Source organism: Cryptotermes secundus, unplaced genomic scaffold, assembly GCF_002891405.2.
Source record: "Cryptotermes secundus unplaced genomic scaffold, Csec_1.0 scaffold125, whole genome shotgun sequence".
In the NCBI taxonomy this organism is placed as follows: domain Eukaryota; kingdom Metazoa; phylum Arthropoda; class Insecta; order Blattodea; family Kalotermitidae; genus Cryptotermes; species Cryptotermes secundus.
The window spans coordinates 1,252,283-1,270,543 of NW_019720162.1; the positions used below are offsets into that span (position 1 = coordinate 1,252,283).

Genomic DNA, 18,261 nt, shown 5'->3' on the forward strand with positions numbered 1-18,261 from the left:
CAATGGGTATGGGTTCGGCTCTTTCCCCCGGGGGTAAAGCGGCCGAGGCGTGAAGATAACAACTCACCTCTATCTAGCGCCCAGCTAGATAGAGGTGATCGAGGTATATCTCCACACCACAATATGTCTTCATAGCATAGTGTTTAACTAATTTAGTAAAGGTATCACTTTACCAATTGGGGGGAGAGGCGGTGTAATTTACATTTACATCCACCGTTGACAAAGTAAAGGCCTGACAACGTGAAAGCAAAACTAACCATTTCCTGGAATACTATGAAAGGAAATCTTACCAACCCTACCACATATCCATGTGACACTATCGTAAATGCTTATCGTTAGCCGCACGACTCGGCCGGAATTAAAATAACTTTGTTGACGACTGCAGATGGGGATGTCCAGGCACGAGTGGCTGCTGCTGTCGGTCTTAAATTGCAAAAACCACACCCAAGTTAAAATCTAGGAAATGTGAAAGAACACAAACCGTGGCCTTTAATGTTTTACGATTTTCGAACCACTTCAGGTTCTATGTCTCCAGTATACAGGTCCGACCGGCCCTAACTATTTGCACGCCTATACACATCTACAATGCTCGTGTATCTTGTCTTGCAGTTTTCATGTCACATGCAAGTGTTTTCCGGGACAAAAAAGAATATGGCTTATCAATGCAGCGGTAATAAAAATAAATCGAGAATATCCACGGTAAATTTTAATGACAAAAAAAATGGCGAATAATTATTTCTTCATCAATGTTAATAAGGCACGAGTGTTTAATGTAGAATGCCACGGTAGCTGTTCGCAAAAACTGTAATGGCACACATTTCATGACCATGTATAAAGACTACATAATTAAATCATCCAGACAACAGTGAAATAAGCAGAAACAAAGTTGAGGAACTGAAACATCATTTAAGATCGCGTCAAGAAATGTTTTCTAAAACTAGGCCTACAGTTGCCACGGCTTCCAATGAAATTACATAAATAATGTCTAATGTTATTATCCAATCTTAAGTTGTGGGAGGCGATTCAACCATTTAGTGAATTTAATGATTTGATGATACATCACTCAGTGACATTTCACAGTCACAGAGAATTGAGATCCAGTGTGTCTCCAAAGTTATTGCACGATTTTCAAAATTTGCTACTTTTTTAAATTTCATGTCGTCAACGTGATAAAAAATGAAAGAAATAAGATTAACGATTAATCTATCTACTGTGAATTTCAAGCAGTGGTGTTGATTCAAATTATGTCACGTCACTGTAACTTTCAGAGGAACATAATACCCCTAATTTAAGCATGACTCTAACCGAGAACTGAAGGGGAAGTATGATGCTCCAGAACACTATATGGTATCACAACCTGGAGGACCACAATGTAGGACCCAATCACATATCTGCACACATTCCAGTTTGTATTCCAGCTTTTGCCACATCCTACTGAAAACATATCTGCCTTCTGTTCTCCACATTCCAAATCACATATTTTCACTTTCTACACCACCCGTTTCAATGCGTTGATGTGCAAAAATTAACGTGTTCAATGTTTCAAATCTTCGCTGGAAAATTAACATTTTTGAAAGCATTTCCCACGACAGCAGAATGAAAGAAAATGTATGAAACATCTGCAATTTTGGGGTTTAGAACGACACTAGACTTTTATCTGTAAGACTATGTAAAACAAAAATAATCAGCATACAAATCATTACACTGATTACCAGAAGTGAACAAAAAAAGTACTGTTTCATTTGTATCTCCACATTTGATTCAAGTGCTGCAAGCAATGTACTATTGATGAGATTAATGTGATGAATGGGCATCAACTGTACTTTAATGAGATGTGATGTTATATAATTTGGCAGACAGGTAATACCATTTTGGAGGAAGCTGTGTCTCCATCTTTAGGGCAGTAAANGGGGATATAAATACGGGGACCTGGCCCTCCAGATTGCGGAAGTCTCGAATGTGAGACAGTAAAACATGTCACGAGTCCCGAGGTAATTGGACCCGAGAATGAGTGCGCTGGCCAGGACCAGCAGCAATTGTAAACGACAGATCCATCCTCTCGTCAGAGAGGATGCTATATAAGGTCCATAACCGCAAGTGTTCAGCTGGAAAATAAAATTGCTGGTCGTGAGTTTCAAGGGGCTTGTCGCCAAGACGAACCGTTTTCAGGTAAACCGCCAGTCGTAAAGTAACTATGGCTCTGCCTCTACGAGAAGCCTTGAGACGAGAGTCAGAAGAGTAGGACGTCAGTCCGGTAGCAGAAGAACGTCCGCTGCTGGAAGACGTAACCAAGCAACGCAGTGAAGAGCGTTGACTGACAAGACAGTGTGTGACAGTGATTTGTTAAATTAAATCACGAGTTAATTAAGTGTCCAACAAATCCGATTACCAATCCAAAATCCGTCTATAGTCACTCAGTCACGTGACAACAGTAATGCCAAAGTAGAGACCGTCATTAACGGAAAAAACATACAAATGACTGCACAAAAGCGGCTCGCACATAGCTGCAGTGACAAGTATCGCACTGAATTACATAACTTAGTTCGGTTGGACCGTTTTCATAGGGAAACATCACATACTCATACAGAATTTTCTTGAATAAAGCAAAGAAAATTATACGATTTACTAAACCAGTTTGATCTCTGTTAATCTACGGTTTTCACATAAGATTCGATGTTTTCACGGCGAATAAATGCGATAACATTTTCTCGAGCAATCAACCGTGTCAATGTTGCACTGTCATCAGGTTCGATGCGGAGNCTGACAACAGTAATGCCACAGTAGAGACAGTCATTAACGGAAAAAAAAACATACAAATGACTGCACAAAAGCGGCTCGCACATAGCTCCAGAGATGCAGTGACAAGTATCGCACTGAATTACATAACTTAGTTCGGTTGGACCGTTTTCATAGGAAAACATCACATACTCATACAGAATTTTCTTGAATAAAGCAGAGAAAATTATACGATTTACTACACCAGTTTGATCTCTGTTAATCTACGGTTTTCACATAAGATTTGAAGTTTTCACGGCGAATAAATGCGATAACATTTTCTCGACCAATCAACCGTGTCAATGTTGCACTGTCATCAGGTTCGATGCGGAGAAGGTTGTCAAATCGATGCCTCTTCCTACTTGGACAAACTGGTATAAGTGTCAGCGATATACGGTCATTCACCACGTCGACCCTGATGAGGGAAACGGAGGAATTTTCGAAACGTTCGTTTTTAGTTCAACATCAACATGGCCGATCGGCCGAGAAAATCTTAGAGCGCCGTTTGCATGTTTCTGATTAATATTCTATGGGGTTTCTTGCGAAAACCTTTACGATAAAAACAAAATTAATACCTGAATCAGCTATCGTTTGGTCTGTTTCCCTTCAAATCTTACATTACGAAAATTCCATACATACATTCCATGCTTTACGCACTGAACTTCATGTTGTCCGCACACAGACAAAATTTTATCGAATTTACTACAACAACAAAAAAAGTCTGGAAAGCCTAACCTAGACTACAAGTATCGAATGAAAGGAGCAGTGTCGAATAATGAACTAGAAAGTGTTTAGAAGGAAGTGGCAGTCGCCTAATGGCGGTGCGATCCCGGCATGTCCGGAGGGGCTACAAAAAAAAGAAACACGAAAACCTAACTGAGGACAGTCGGTGTTCCAAGTGACATTCGAACCGAGCACCTACCAAACAAGAGTCTACAAACCTGCTAAGTTTATACGTCACTCGATGTTCATGACACTAATACAAATCAATAAACGGCGCGAATAATGAATAGCTCAACACTTTCCAATCCCGTTTATTTTCAGCCTCACTACTGTACCAACTACAAATTAACGAGTGAAAATTTAAAAACTGACACTTTGTATGGAAAAATATTCAATCATGACAACCACTAGAAGGTAAAGGCGAAGCTATCCCTGTAACAGACAGTGGAGGCCCATAGGGTTGTGAGACGTCGAGGCTCACAGAAGGCGGTCCGGTTGTAAGCCTTACGCGCCGTCAACCTTTGTCCCGAGAAAGATTTCTGGTACTCATTTCTGTTAAGATGCTGAGTTGATCCCAGGGGCATTGTGCGGCTGGAAGGATTAGGTCAATTGAAAAATCCAATAACATAATTGTAAATCGAACCCGCGACCTTCCGGCTTGTAGCATAGTGCCACAACCAACTGAGTTACCGCGCGCCCCAATCAACCACTAGAAGAGGAAGAACAGTGAGATAAAGTATTTGAAAACAAAAAGAAGAAAGGAAAGAACTGGACGAGCAGCACGCGCTCATAACGTGGAGGTGTCCCTGTGTGGTGGCTGGAAGCTGAGGACAGTGGATTTCTGTAGAGAAATTGTGATGTTGGAAGCCTTCCATCGGGGGACAGGGAAGAATTAATGAACAACATAAAAGGAAGAAACCACAGCACATTCATACCCCAATAATCCACCCACGAAATTAAAGTTCTGAAATCACATGTCGGATTACCACAAGAACGGTCGACCGATAACATACAGCAAGAACCTAAATTATGTAATAAGGGTTGCGACTCAGCAATCTTTGGTTTCGGTGTAACATGCCTATCCTGAGAGTAGTGATAAAATTTTTATGTTGATATGTGAAGTGTAGTATAAAGTGTACTACTGACTGTGTTATTCGTGGGAGATGTTAAATATCAGCATCGACGGATCATTCGATAACAAGTGGAACTGAAATGAAATATGGCAGAACGCAGGGAGAAGTTAAAAGCACGAAAGCGTATACATCAAATTACGAGACTTCCCCCTCACACTAGTTCCCTATAAAAACCTATGAATACAAGATGGAATTTGGCCAAATGTTGTCTGTGAAACTTTACCTTGACATCAATGGCATCCCCAAATTTGACCACGTTGAAGCCACCGTTGGGGAGATGCACTTTAAGCGTGGCTTTATCTAGGCGGTCGGGGCTCCCTGTGGCTGGCGGGGTGCCACAGCGGCCCTCTGGAGGGTTCATACCACCAGGCTGTAGTTGCTGCTGCGTCTGCTGTTGGGGGTGGTGATGAGGCACTCCCTCATGTCTGTAAACATAAAATGGCGGCCTATGATCACAATATTCACACGCGTATTTAGAGTTTTAGGGCTGGTGTCAGAACAGTGAGACAGCATGTCAAGAAGTGAAGAAATTACAAAATCTGAGCCACGAAGTGGAACAGCTGTAACTTACTTCAAAATCCAATTTTTATAGTCATCTGAAAGGGCTGAAAAACGAAAATGTCATCTAGCATCTGGCTAGATTTGAAAATGGTAGGTACGGAACAAGGAGGAAAATATTAATCACTACAACAAACTGATAAGCCTTAAGGCAGAACCTCATAAGAGACATGGTAAAGTATATCTTCCCTACAAACGAGTGGATGTCATACCTGTGTTATGGAAGAAAAGTCCTGTATAACGATATTTGAACCTCACACAGCCACATGAACACTGGAAGTGCGTTGAAAACATAATACAGTAACTTTTTAATGATAAGCAATGGTCTATGACGCAACCCCGTTCCAAAGGCAGATGGAGTACAGTTATGTACGAGAAATGTACAGACTAGACCATCCATTACTAAACAAACTAACGTTCAACTGATACTTGATACCAGCAATATTGCAGAATTACTACAGCTACCCACGGTCGTGCCACACAGTTCAGGCGGTTAACTGCCGGCTTCGTAACACGGCGGCCCAGATTCGATCCCAGGTCAGGTCACGTGGTATTTATGGGAGACAAAGCATGCTTTCTCACAATGCTTTAGTTTCTCCTACCAATTTTCATTCCATGTAGTTACGACTAGTGAATATCCAATAAACTGACCCACCGATTGAAATCCGCGTCTTGGTCACTAATACACGAGAGAATATACTGATATTTCCGTCGACACATCAAATCTACGAAATAATTCTGCGTTTGCTTGGGTTAAATACAATTTCGCTACAGATTTCGGCTTCTCATGAAGCCATCTTAGGAGATACAAACTTCAATTACTGCGTTTGTAACTTGTATATGGATCCATATAGTACAATTTCGTTCATTATATGATCGATTTCTAACGTTTTTATGCGCAGTATTGCTTTTATAATGTTATGTAGGGATGCACTATTTACAATATCTTAATATTAACTTCAAGATTACTTTAAACTAAAATAAGCTAATTAAAGTTTAAAATTTTAAGAAACTATAAATTAGTGCACGTGTGTTTATATATCTGTGTTGCGCAAATTTTCTACGTTAATGCGTCATGTTGTGTGTGGATCCTTCCCTCACGACTCCCTACACAAGTTATGACGTACTGTAGTTCACAGTGTAGATGGACACTTGGTATATGACCTTAAGAGTTAAAGTTGGATCAGTCTGGGTTTTTCAGCAGTGGGTGTACCACTCAGGGTCATCTGCTTTGTATGTGAATTCTTGTGCACAATAAAGAAACACTGCCATTAGTGTTATACTCCGCGCGCCAGGGAAGTTATGAGCCACAACAAGTGTACTGAGCAGCTTATGACCTGTTCTGTAAGACATCTCCATGCCATTGCGGTATGCGGTACGAGGGAGAGTCAGTAAATGGGTCACAAAGTAATATAAAATGTAAAACGTATGATACTCGAACACGGGGGAAAAAATTGATTTCTCGACATAACCATTGATACACTTGTCCCATCGCTTTACAGTGCGCCCAAGCTCGCAGCACAAAAGTCCTTTGATTGTTGCCTCAGCCACTTCCGCACCTCCGTTTCAACTTCGCCATCGCTAAAACGTTTACCACTCAGTCATGAACCGCTTTACGCGAGAAAATATTTCCTTCCGTGAACAGGAAACATTTTTTATTAATGTCTTTAGTATAGAGTCATTTGCCCTCACAAAAGCTCAACAGAACGCTGCTCTTCGGCAATACACTCCTAAAGCACGGTCGCCATTTTGACTACTGAAACCATCCTGTGAACGAACACGCGCAAGCACGTCTGCTACCTAGACTGTCATGAAACTGAACTATGCTGCTATCTAGTGATAAACACAGGAAACCAATTACGTCCATTACACTTGTGTTTTTCCTTCTGTGGCCTACTCGAATGTTTTCTTGCACAGTTCAACTTAGCACATACTGTGTACATTGTGTGAGACTCGAAATTAATGTACTCTTTGGCCAAATGCATACATTTCAGCGCTACTAAGTACGTTAGATTTAATGTTCTCACAGCCAGGACTCTGAAAAGCTGAATTTTCAAGGGTGTTACTCCGTGCAGTCCACTATAAATTCATCATAGTTTCGGAGAAACATAATGCTTCCACCTTCAGGTTGAAAGCGCATCAACGAGGGAGTATTAGTAGCACTTGCTGCTCCACTCTGCTACTTAACTTTTTTCCTGGGGGCCTTTTTTGAACCCTGCAGTTGGAAACTTCAAAACATCCATAAACTTTTATCTGAATATACGGCATGACGTCCCATACGATGTACGTTTTAACAGTCAATTTAGTTTCATTCTACTTAAAACAGATTCTTTCTCCGTCGAGGTCACAGAAACAAGTTTCACCATCATTTTTTTTTTTGTAGAAGCGAGATTCAAAGCTTCAGAGTTGCCGTCCGTTTAGATCACTGTAGCTAATCCGGTTACAGTTAACCCGGAAAGGATTATGAAAAACGCTGCTCACAGTTGAGTACATAATGCAAAGACACATGGGATTTAGGAAGGCAGATTAGTAACTTGTCCGTTCAGACAGAACTTGAGACAATTTCTTCAAACTTGGATTATTACGTTCAAAAGCAAGTACAATTTCCAAGTCTTCTATCGACGATAAATGTATTGTCTTTTTTTTTCTGTTTTTAAATAATGGCTCTACAATGATATTTTATTTAATTTCATCATTACTATTTATATCATTAAATTTTCCTTTTGAGTTCTTTGTCTTTCAGGGCTACCTTTTGCTTAAACAACCCAAATCATCGCTTCATCCGGATGACCTCTCCACCTTCCTCAATTAATCCGGATTAGCGAGGGTTTACTGTAAGCGCAAAGTCAGCATTCACTTGTCTCTGAGATGGTACAAATGACATGAAACTTGAAAATGAAATCCAAGTTTGCAAGTAACCTCCATGTAAATACTGATATAATTCAACAGGCAGCGTACAAGAAGTGACCGATGGGGTGGCTGTAGAGTACAACAGACCAATGATGCACTACAAGGGCAATCCAAAATTTCGAGTATGCTTCAGGGTGAGTCACACGAAGGCTGGCCCGAATTAATAATTACAAATCACGGCTATCGTTTACCGACGAAGATTAAACTTGGAGGGTACATAATGTGGTAATGCGGAGATAATACGGGGTTGCAGGCGAAGCTCAAATCGGTTTCTCTCTGCCTGGAGACACAGGCCAATACAGCTCTCCATGCTGCCGTCAGTATGTCACGTGCGGTGATACGGAATCACAGACACAATGGTGCGAACCGGGCAGACACCGCACAGAATCACTGTTGCAAAATACACACTTCTGCCAAGTTTCCCTTCCATCAGTAATCAGTGCGCGATATAATCATTATTTCGGGGCTTCCCTTACGAGCCCGCCGGCCACCCTTTACATCCCAGGAAGATTTATCATACTCATTTCTGTGAGAGACAGAGTCGACGCAGCCTCAACCAACTAAGCTACCGCGTATTGTCCCTGAATCTAAAATGCAGACTTACCTAAGAACAATACCATTCATTACATAGCACTTGCACAGAGGCCTGACACATCAGCTTGAGAGCCAGCATTTCTCAGTTTATCCATATATTGTGTTCTGTATCCTATTACATCTAAAACAAGGCTTACATCTAAAACAAGGCAAGGGCTGTAGAGCCTGATTATAATTACTAATACCCATCACAGTGGTCCCCGCGGTCTAAGGCACGAACCGTCTTCGTCCGCTCGAACATTGGGATCCTGGGTTCGAATCCTTCTCGAGGCATAAATATCTGTGTGGTTTTATCCTGTGTGTAGGCAGCGGCCTTGTGATCGGCTGATTCCCCGTCCAAGGAGTCCTACCGATTGCGTACAGATTAAGAAAGCGAAAAAGTGAACAGGGCCGACAAGGGCTGTAGAGCCATACATAAATAATTATTAAATTCTGTACCTCTTCCGAGTCAGTCATCCCGCATGTCAAGCGGGCTCGTTAATTTGTTAACTCCTGCAGGGACTTCCTGTGTGTGTTCATTGTACACTTCTACGGCCAAGGTCAGTAATTTCAAACATGAATGAGCTCATTACAGGTGCACCCCTCTATAAGCAAAACCGAGCAGGTTTCGCTGAAGTGTCTGGACTGGATTTGGGGGTTCCTTTCAGAGATCCAAGCGTTCTGAGATTTTTAATTTCGTATTCACTCCCTTCAGACAAACGCCAAGATCGCATTTTGAAATGGATTACAAAAGATTCTTCCAGAGTCTTTTCTAGTTCACCATTCATAATCATCCCCCCCATCTCTTTCAGAACTGCATTACAAACCAATTACCTAACGCCATGGAGGCGCTCGCTAGTCGCTCTGCCACTCAAGAATTTCCTTCCACTGCTCCCTATCCTGAGCAACATCAATCCAATCCATACAACCTCATCCCATGAGACCCATCCTAATATTATCCTCCATGTACGTCTACGTCTACCGAGTGCTCTCTTTGCTTCTGGTTTCTCCACCAAAACCCTATATGCATTCCTCTTCTCCCTATGCCTGTTAGATTCCCTGCCCACCTCATCCTCCTTAACTTGATCATTCTAATTACACTTGGAGACGAGTACACGTTATGAAGCTCCTCATTATGCAGTGTTCTCCAACCTCCTGTCACTTCATCTCTCTTCGGTCCAAATATTCTCCTCAGCACACAGTTCTCAAACACCTTCAGTCTATGTTCCTCCCTTAATGTCAGAGACCAAGTTTCACACCCACACAGAACCACAGGCAAGATTATAGTTTTGTATATTCTAATTTGCCGGTTACGGTAGCCGAGCGGCATATACTGTATTCGCTCGCTCTGAAACCGGGATCGTGGGTTCCAGTCCCACACAAAGCATGAATGTTTGGTATGTGTATCTGTTTATTATGTGTTTGTGTTGGCCTGCGTTTAGGCAGAGACCTTGCGACGAGTTTATCATTCGTCCAAAGAGTCCTACCGATGATCAAAATGAAAAAACAACCTCGACACCATAAAAGTATAGGAGGAACGGACTAAGTAAATAAAAATATGGTATCTATGTTACCAACCAGTAGATTCACATCTTCAGCAAAGCCCAGAAGCAAATATGTCCAATTTAACTTCATTCCCACTTGGTATTCTAGGACCTTCCTAATGGCATATTCTAAAGGAAGTTAAAAAGCAATGGCGTTAAAACATCTCCTTGTTTTAGATCATTCTGGATAGGAAAGCTATCAGAAAAACCGTTAACCTATATGGATTTCACTGTACTTTTCGTTTAAATACATTTTAATAAGTCGAACTAGTTTCGTGGGTACCCCAAATCCTGCGTGAATATTGTACAATACTTCTCTCGTAACTAAATCATAGGCGTTCTTGAAGTCTATATATATAGCATAATGCATAATCTCGGAAGTTTAATACAACATAGTTAAATATCTATGGCACAAGAAATGAACAGAGTGAGATGACGTAGCGGCAACGATGAAGTATTCGGGAGCTTCTCGGCTCGAATTTCGGATATCCTAATTGAAGTTTAGTCGATTTCTTCAGTCCCTCGGGCCGAGTGTTGCAATAATATCTCGGTTAGGAAACGACAGCTATCCTTTCCAGTGCATCAGTCATCCTACCATTCGACCCGTACAGTCTAGATAAAGAAGGCAATGGTAAAGTTATTCCTGCAACAGGCAGTGGAGGCCCATAGGGTTTTGAGACGTCGAGGCTCCCACATTTTCTAGGCAAATAGCTAACACATGGCGATAAGGTTGTTAGCGTTACGCGCCGGCGGCCCTTTACCCCCAGGAAAATTTCTGGTACTCATTTCTGTTAGAGGCTGATTCGACCCAGGGCCATAGTGCGACTGGAAGGATTCGTTGAATTGAAACATCCAATGACCTCATTGCGAATCCAACCCGCGACCTTCCGGGTTGTAGCGTAGTGACTCAACCAACTACGCTACCGCGTGGCGTTAGTAAACTAGCCCACAGAAAAGTCGCTTTACGAACAGTTTCACAGTAATGCACCGTCTTCACGGTGGGAAGGAAACCGTAAATATTTGTCAAATATAGCGTAATTAGGAGACCCTAGAAAAATTCTAATTCATAATGTAATTTCTTTGAAACGAACTACAAAACATTTCATGTTTCAAATAGTTTCTTCTAGATGTGGGTAGTTTCAGAATAGAAAGAAGATGTTGGAATTCATTCGATATAAGAGGTCACGTGTTTGATTCCGACACGAACTGTTATCAGGCAGGGTACTGGACTCGTAAGAACCCACAGGTGTTCTAACAATTGTGTTACGAGTCAATTCCCCACAATGAACACAAAGCATATCAGACCAATGAAGTAACAAAAATGGACTGCCATTCATGAAGCCATATTGTCTTATAATAGAAAACAAAAGAGGGAGAGTCAGTAAACATGTGGAAGTGAAACTGCTGAAATGGACGTAATAAGTTTTCTACGTTTACCACTAGGCAGCAGCACAGTCCAACTTCATGGCTGTATAGGTAGCAGATGCGCATGCGCATGTGCAGAGGCTGGTTTCAGTACTCAAAATGGCGACAGTGTTGAGAAGTATACTACCTAAGAGCAGTGTTCTGTTGTGTGTTCTTTTGTGGGCAAAATGACTCAGTGCAAAGGATATTCATAAAGAAGTGTTTCCTTTTAACGGTGGGAAGTTTTTGTCGTGTAAAAGGGTGGCAAACGTTTCACTGATGACGAAGAATTTGAAATCGTTGTGCGGAAGTGGCTGAGACAACAGTCAAAAGACTTTTATGCTGCGGGTTTCGTCGCACTGGTAAAGCGATGCGAAATGTGTACCGATGTTGGTGGAGGAAGTGTCGAGAAGTAATTGCTTTTTTCCAGGTTCGAATATCAAATGTTTTACGTTTTATATCCATCTGTGTCCTATTTACTGACTCTCTCCCCTCTTAAAATTGAGCAACGGATTTCAGGACACCAACTGGAATCATTCCTGTGCAAATGGATCTCTTTAATACGTGCCAATTCACAAAACGAGTTCACGTTTTCTGGTTTTCTGGTATGCAATGCAGTGTACGTTTTCACTGGCGATTTCACGACGCTTCCAGAAGCGACTATATAGGTGACATATGAACCGCGGAGTATTTCAAAGGAAGCGGTCGTGGCCAATCGAGGTCTAATCCCCCGAATCTTGGAACTGGGGAAAACCTAAGTTATCAACGAGGACAGCCGATGTCCCGGCCCACACTCGAACCAAGCACATCCCTTACACGATTCAAGAGCGTTATCGCTATTCAGTCCTCTTCAGTGATGCCACAGTCAGGTACGTGTTTAACATGAAAAGGAAGGCTGCAGGTTCCTCCAAAACGTTGGTTCTAATAGATTACACGTTGTCAGTGATTTTTAACTATTTTGAGGCATCTGGGCTGTGACACCGTGAAGTCTGGTAGGTTCGATTCCCGATGACGTCGCTGGATTTTTTTTATTGACCTAAACCTTCCAGCCGCACTATGGGCCTGGGGTCGACTTAGCCACTAACAGGAATGAGTACCAGGAATCTTCAGGGCGGCCGGCGTATAAGACTGACCTCGCCGCCATCTGTGAGCCGATTGTCTAGAAAATGTGTATGCCTCGACGACATACAACCTTATGGGCCTCCACGGCCTGTTTCAGGGATAGCTTTAACTTTACACTTTACTATTGTACGGGTAAGGTACAGCTGGACCGCCTCTGTGGTCTAGTGGTCAGAGCTCCTGGCTACAGAACCAGAGAACACATAGAAAACACCTTTCATTCTTGTCGCGTACTCTTGTAGGCTTTACCCAGCAACGGGCTGCTTACACAGAATCGTCTCCGTGCGAACATGTTTATCGAGCCGTTGTCCAGCAATGGGATGATACGTCACAATATTTTACGTCATACACTAATTTTGGTACGCTGAACTTCGTAAGGCAGTATGCAAAATTCTAATTGTGTTATTCGTAATTAACTGACATCATTATTTGCTAGGACTTCTAAAATGGAACGTTATCAAAATCAGCCTGAGACAGCACACCAGTTCATTTTGTTTCATCATCTCGAAGCCGTACATATGGTTTCATGAGGAATGTTCATGGATACTAGAGAATACGAATATGAAAGGGAGGAGAGACGAAATTAACGATCCCGAAATAAAGTACAAACACAAGAACGTCACAGGAATTGTTTTGAGGCATACACTCATATAAAAACGATTCCCAACTAAGTCCTAACTTGGCCGCGCCATAGTTCAAGCGGTTAATCGCTGGCTTCCCACGGCGGAGGCCCGGGTTCGTTCCCAGGTCTGGTCAAGTGGGATTTGTGGTGGACAAAGTGGCGCTGGGGCGGGTTTTCTCCGAGTACTTGGGTTTCCCCTGCCAATCTTCATTCCACCAAATTCTCCATCATCATGATCACCCGTGGCAGGCTACAACAGGCCAATCAGTGGCCGCCGTGCCGAGTGGACTCAGTTGGACTCCACCCCCCACTAAGCGAATAAAAAAAAAAGGTATTAACTTCGTAATGGATGAAAAGGACGATTGCCTTGTAGATTCGTCCACATTCTGAACGGTTGGAAAAATTGCTGCTCTTAGTACATCACAGAATATACTGCACATGGAGTCAGCGATTATGTTAGGCAGACGGAAGTACGTACAGCAGTGACGTTATGTTTTGTGATGCATAAACTCATTCTATTTAGAATAAGGAAGAACTGCCTGAGCAGTGGAAGGAGTGTACTGTACCAGTTTCCAAGATGTGCGATAAAACTGGCTGTGGTAATTATCGTGGGATATCACTGTTATTAACTTCATACAAAATTTTATCGAATATCCTTCCTTCTCTCAAGAGTAAATCCATAAAAAGACAAAAGCTATTCCTGTAATAGGCTGTAGAGGTCCATACGGTTATGAGACGTCGAAGCTCCCACATTTTCTAGACAATCAGCTCACAGATGGAGGGGAGGTTGTCAGCATTACGCGCCGGCCGCCCTTTACCCGCCAGGAAGATTCCATTTATTCATTTCTGTTAGAGGCTGAGTCGACCCCAGGGCCACATTGCAGCTGGAAGGATTAGGTGAATTGAAAAATCCAATGACCTCATCTATATGTAAACCAGAATACTGGGGATCTTCTGTGTGGGTATTATCGTAACAGATTATCTGCTATCACATGTTCTGCTTTCGTCAGCTGCAATCGGGACAGAATGGGGCAATATACAGTATTACAATTTACAGACTATGAGAAAACGCACGATTCCATCATTCAGTTTGGCATGAAACTAGTTTTGCTCAACCGATGTCACAGCTTATGGTTCGTATATCACACTCTTAAGATTAGCCGCCCATACTGGGCGCGCGGTGTAAGGTGTGTACTGTCTTCGCCCACTGATACATTGGATACGAACCCAACTCGGTGGTTAGATACAGGGCTACTCGTCAGACCTTTCTTTCTGTATTCATGTTGTCCTTTGTACGAAGAGGCCTCGGGACTGGCCGTTCCCCGTACAAGGGGTCATTTCTAAAACTTAAGACTTTTAAAATTGTGTATGTCGATTCTGACTTTAAAGAGGCCTGAGTGATTAATCCGTTAAGACTGTAAATATTATAACCGCCCACAAGCCTAAATGGTATTTTATTGAGAGTTATTCTCAATAATTTTATAATAATTACGCAGAGTGTGTACGCAGAGTGTGACATAGCTCACCTCTTGCACACACGAAGCTGCCTATTTCCCAGATGGACCACACACACACAAAAACTCCAGATGGCCCCCTGGTGATTTAGTTAAGCAGTTCATGGAATTTTGGTTCCAGAGTCGCTCGGCGACTCACTTTGGAAATTTGACTCTTGACAGTTTCTGCTAGTCTTAAGTCACACGAAGGCGTGCCAGGAGGGGACGCTATGGCCAGCATACATTGTTACCTTTCAAAGTTACGTTAGGTCATTAAAGAAAAATTTTGCCTCTAGAGTAAAAATGATTGGAAGTAGCGGATTCAGAGTCAACTCCCTTATTTCAAATCTGACCAATCCTCAAAAGTCGAGGGTGTGACTTGGGAACTTCGCGGAAAGTGGAAAGGCTCACATCTCTTCAGAAAAAGTCTTCAAAAACTCATCAAACAGGCATCAAATAGTCTTCAAATACTCTTCAAACAAAAAAAAAAAGTGGTGGTCCAGCTAGGAACAGTTGTTAGTGTTTGGTAGTTCACCTTTGAAAGAAGTGCCAGCACCTGGGGAACTGTGTATGTGAACTGTGTTTTGTTTCACACTTTCTTTACAAAGAATAAATTATACTCACATGCAAAGTGCAAGTGTATCATTAGACGCTTCTGCCTCCCTGTCTGAGCGAGGCCCGTAAAAAAGATCCTGAGACAGTCTCATCTCTACCTTCTGCGGTAAAGAAAATTCAACTGTGTTCCTTTGGCAAAGAAGCATCAGCAACAGCCGCTGCAGGTGAAAGCCAGGTGAAGGAACAGGAAGGTAAAGGGGGACGGCGACAACAAGAATGTGACACCCAACGTGAAGGGCACTATACAGAGAGAGCGGTTACAATATATATCGTGTTATGTTCCTAAACTGTATAGCACATGCGTAACTTACAAAGCCACAAAATGTGTATCGTTTAACACGAACAAAATAATGTTAATTCGTCTCTGTGCTTAATTGTTTCAACACAGTGCGATGTAAACATATCGGGGAGTGGAGGTATAGCTCCACCAGTCTTGGCCTCGGCACTAGATGGAGTGAATAGGCGAGGTTTGTATTGTGGAACCTGGTAAGTACTGCTTTTGTCTTATGACCCAAGCCAGCATCTGCTGACCCCTAAAAATGAATATCCCCAGACAAATACACATCCCACGGAGATCTCTCAGAAAGTCCCCTCTATTCTGCAACACGCACTACATTATTGTGGCGTATAAACACGTTCCCGTTGCTAGGCAGCAGATTCTTCATAACGTAACAGCTGAACTACAACAATGGAAATGGGGTGTTCCTACGGGATCCGTGCCTTGAGATTATAAGCAAGGGTCAAAGTCAATTGAGAGTTAGTTCTATACAGGGGCCGCGCCATAGCTCAAGCGGTTAGTTGCTGGCTTCCCACCGCGGCGGCCCGGGTTCCATCCCGGGCCTGGTCATCTGGGATTTGTGGTGAACAAAGTGGCGCTGGGGCAGGTTTTCTCAGAGTACTTCGGTTTCCCCTGCCAATCTTCATTCCACCAATTGCTCCACAATCACCCTCACTTATCATCTGGGGCTGGTACAATAGGCCAGGAGTGGCCGCAGTACAAGGGACTTAGTCCCACTAAAAGAAAATAGTTCTATACGGAAGGTTGAGAAGAGGGGACCTGAGCCAGAGACATAGGAATAGCCATTGTTAGAAGCCGATGCCAGGGAACTGCTGGTGAAGACACTGCAGGCTGGGTGTGTTAATCAGTGATAGTGTTATAGGTATTTGTAATTACGAACTTAAGTGGCCAATAAATCTTTTCATCAATCCAAACCCCGTCTATAGTCACACAACATATGGCAACTGGTGTCAGAAGTGGGAACAAAACACGTGACAATATATCTGTTTCATTTTTCCAGTCTACCACTACTAACGAGAGCTATCGCTAGTAGCACGTTATCTAATGAATAAAGCAGTTTCTTTTCCTAAACAAATTTATTGCCATTAGATATTCAACTAAACGAGCTATTAACGTAAAGCTGCGAAAGAGGATCTTTGTTCACCTTCCGCCAATATATTCATTTACATAATGGGTGGTACTTTACAAATATTTCCGATCTGTTTCTGTCACACGTAAAGCAGCCGTTTCTCTGCTACATTATTGATAGCCTTACGATGCATGTCAGCACATTATCTCAACATGTTTACTGCTCGGCCGATGCGCTGCAGCATGTTATGACGTGAATGGCCGAGAGTGGGTGTTGTGTGCCCTAGGAGTGGCCCATGCTTATTTCATGGCTTGCCTCACTTGTCGTGGGACGAAGACGCGGAGAGAGAAAGACCATTTCAGACGGTCCTTGCAGCATTGTCTTTAGTTTTACTAGTTTATTATATTGCTCTGAGCCTTTCTTATTACCGCAAGAAGATTGGATTACACCCGTCCTCATTCTTAGGCTGCAGCAGCAGGCGAATTGAAAATTTGCTGGTAATGGGATGGAAACAGCCTTGAAGGAGGAGGAGGCGGTATGAGGGGAGAGCATGCTTTGCAGTCATGTGACTTTAAGACGCTCTGAGTACAGAGCGTCTGATGGGTAGAGCTGGTGAACAATGAACTGAGAAGCATCTGTACAAAAGCCGTTGTGGCCTAAACCTGCAGAACAATCACACAATTCCCATTAAGGGGCTGAGGAAAACCACAATGTCATGGCAGCCGATGTTTCGACCGAAATTCGAACCTAGCACTTCCCAAAAGCAATTCTACTTCGTTACTGCTATGCCAATCCCGTTCTGTGTGTAGTAACCTAATATTCGGGAGCTATGGGGTTCGAATATAACCCAAGCACTAGGTTATCCAGAATAAAAGATCCTCTTGAGAGGATATGCTGGCTGTCGTCACATATGAGAAATGGAACTGACCATCGATCACAAGACTACACGGTGTCACAACCCAGAATAGTGACTGCAATCCTTAAGATGGAGGCATGGTCCTCCGAAACGTCGCCAGACCACAATTTTAACACACTGTTGTCACAACCTCAAAACTTGCAAGCCAGGAAGCTTCTCCCCTGATAGAGATAATGCAACAATCGGTCTACAACAATGGGAACTGGGTGTTTCCATTGTTGTCCGTTCCGAGATATTATAAGCAAAGGAACAATGTCAGTTCAGCTGAGTTCTGCACGGGATGCTGTGAGCCCGCGAAGCGGAAGAATCTCCATTGTTACAAGCCGTTGCTAGGGAACGGCTGACGAAGACACAACAGACTGGAAAAAGGCTCAGCGCGGGTTATTTGTGGATTGTGGATATTAGCTGTGGCGCTTTAATTGCTTGTAGTTCTGAGTTGTGTGTACAAGTGATCAATAAATAAATAAATATCCAATCCAAACCCCGTCTATAGTCACACCCTTATATGT

The 18,261-nt window shown here is 42.7% G+C and overlaps 1 protein-coding gene across 8 annotated transcripts in view; it reads right to left on the reverse strand.

Moving 5' to 3' along the window:
- LOC111866996 (focal adhesion kinase 1) overlaps positions 1-18,261 on the reverse strand; it is a 412,509-nt gene that overhangs the window by 102,666 nt on the left and 291,582 nt on the right. For all 8 annotated transcript variants that reach the window (XM_033752556.1, XM_023856446.2, XM_023856437.2 and 5 more), the window contains one exon: positions 4,855-5,056. In XM_033752556.1, coding sequence (XP_033608447.1) covers positions 4,855-5,056 — 202 coding nt within the window. The remainder of the gene's footprint in view (positions 1-4,854; positions 5,057-18,261) is intronic.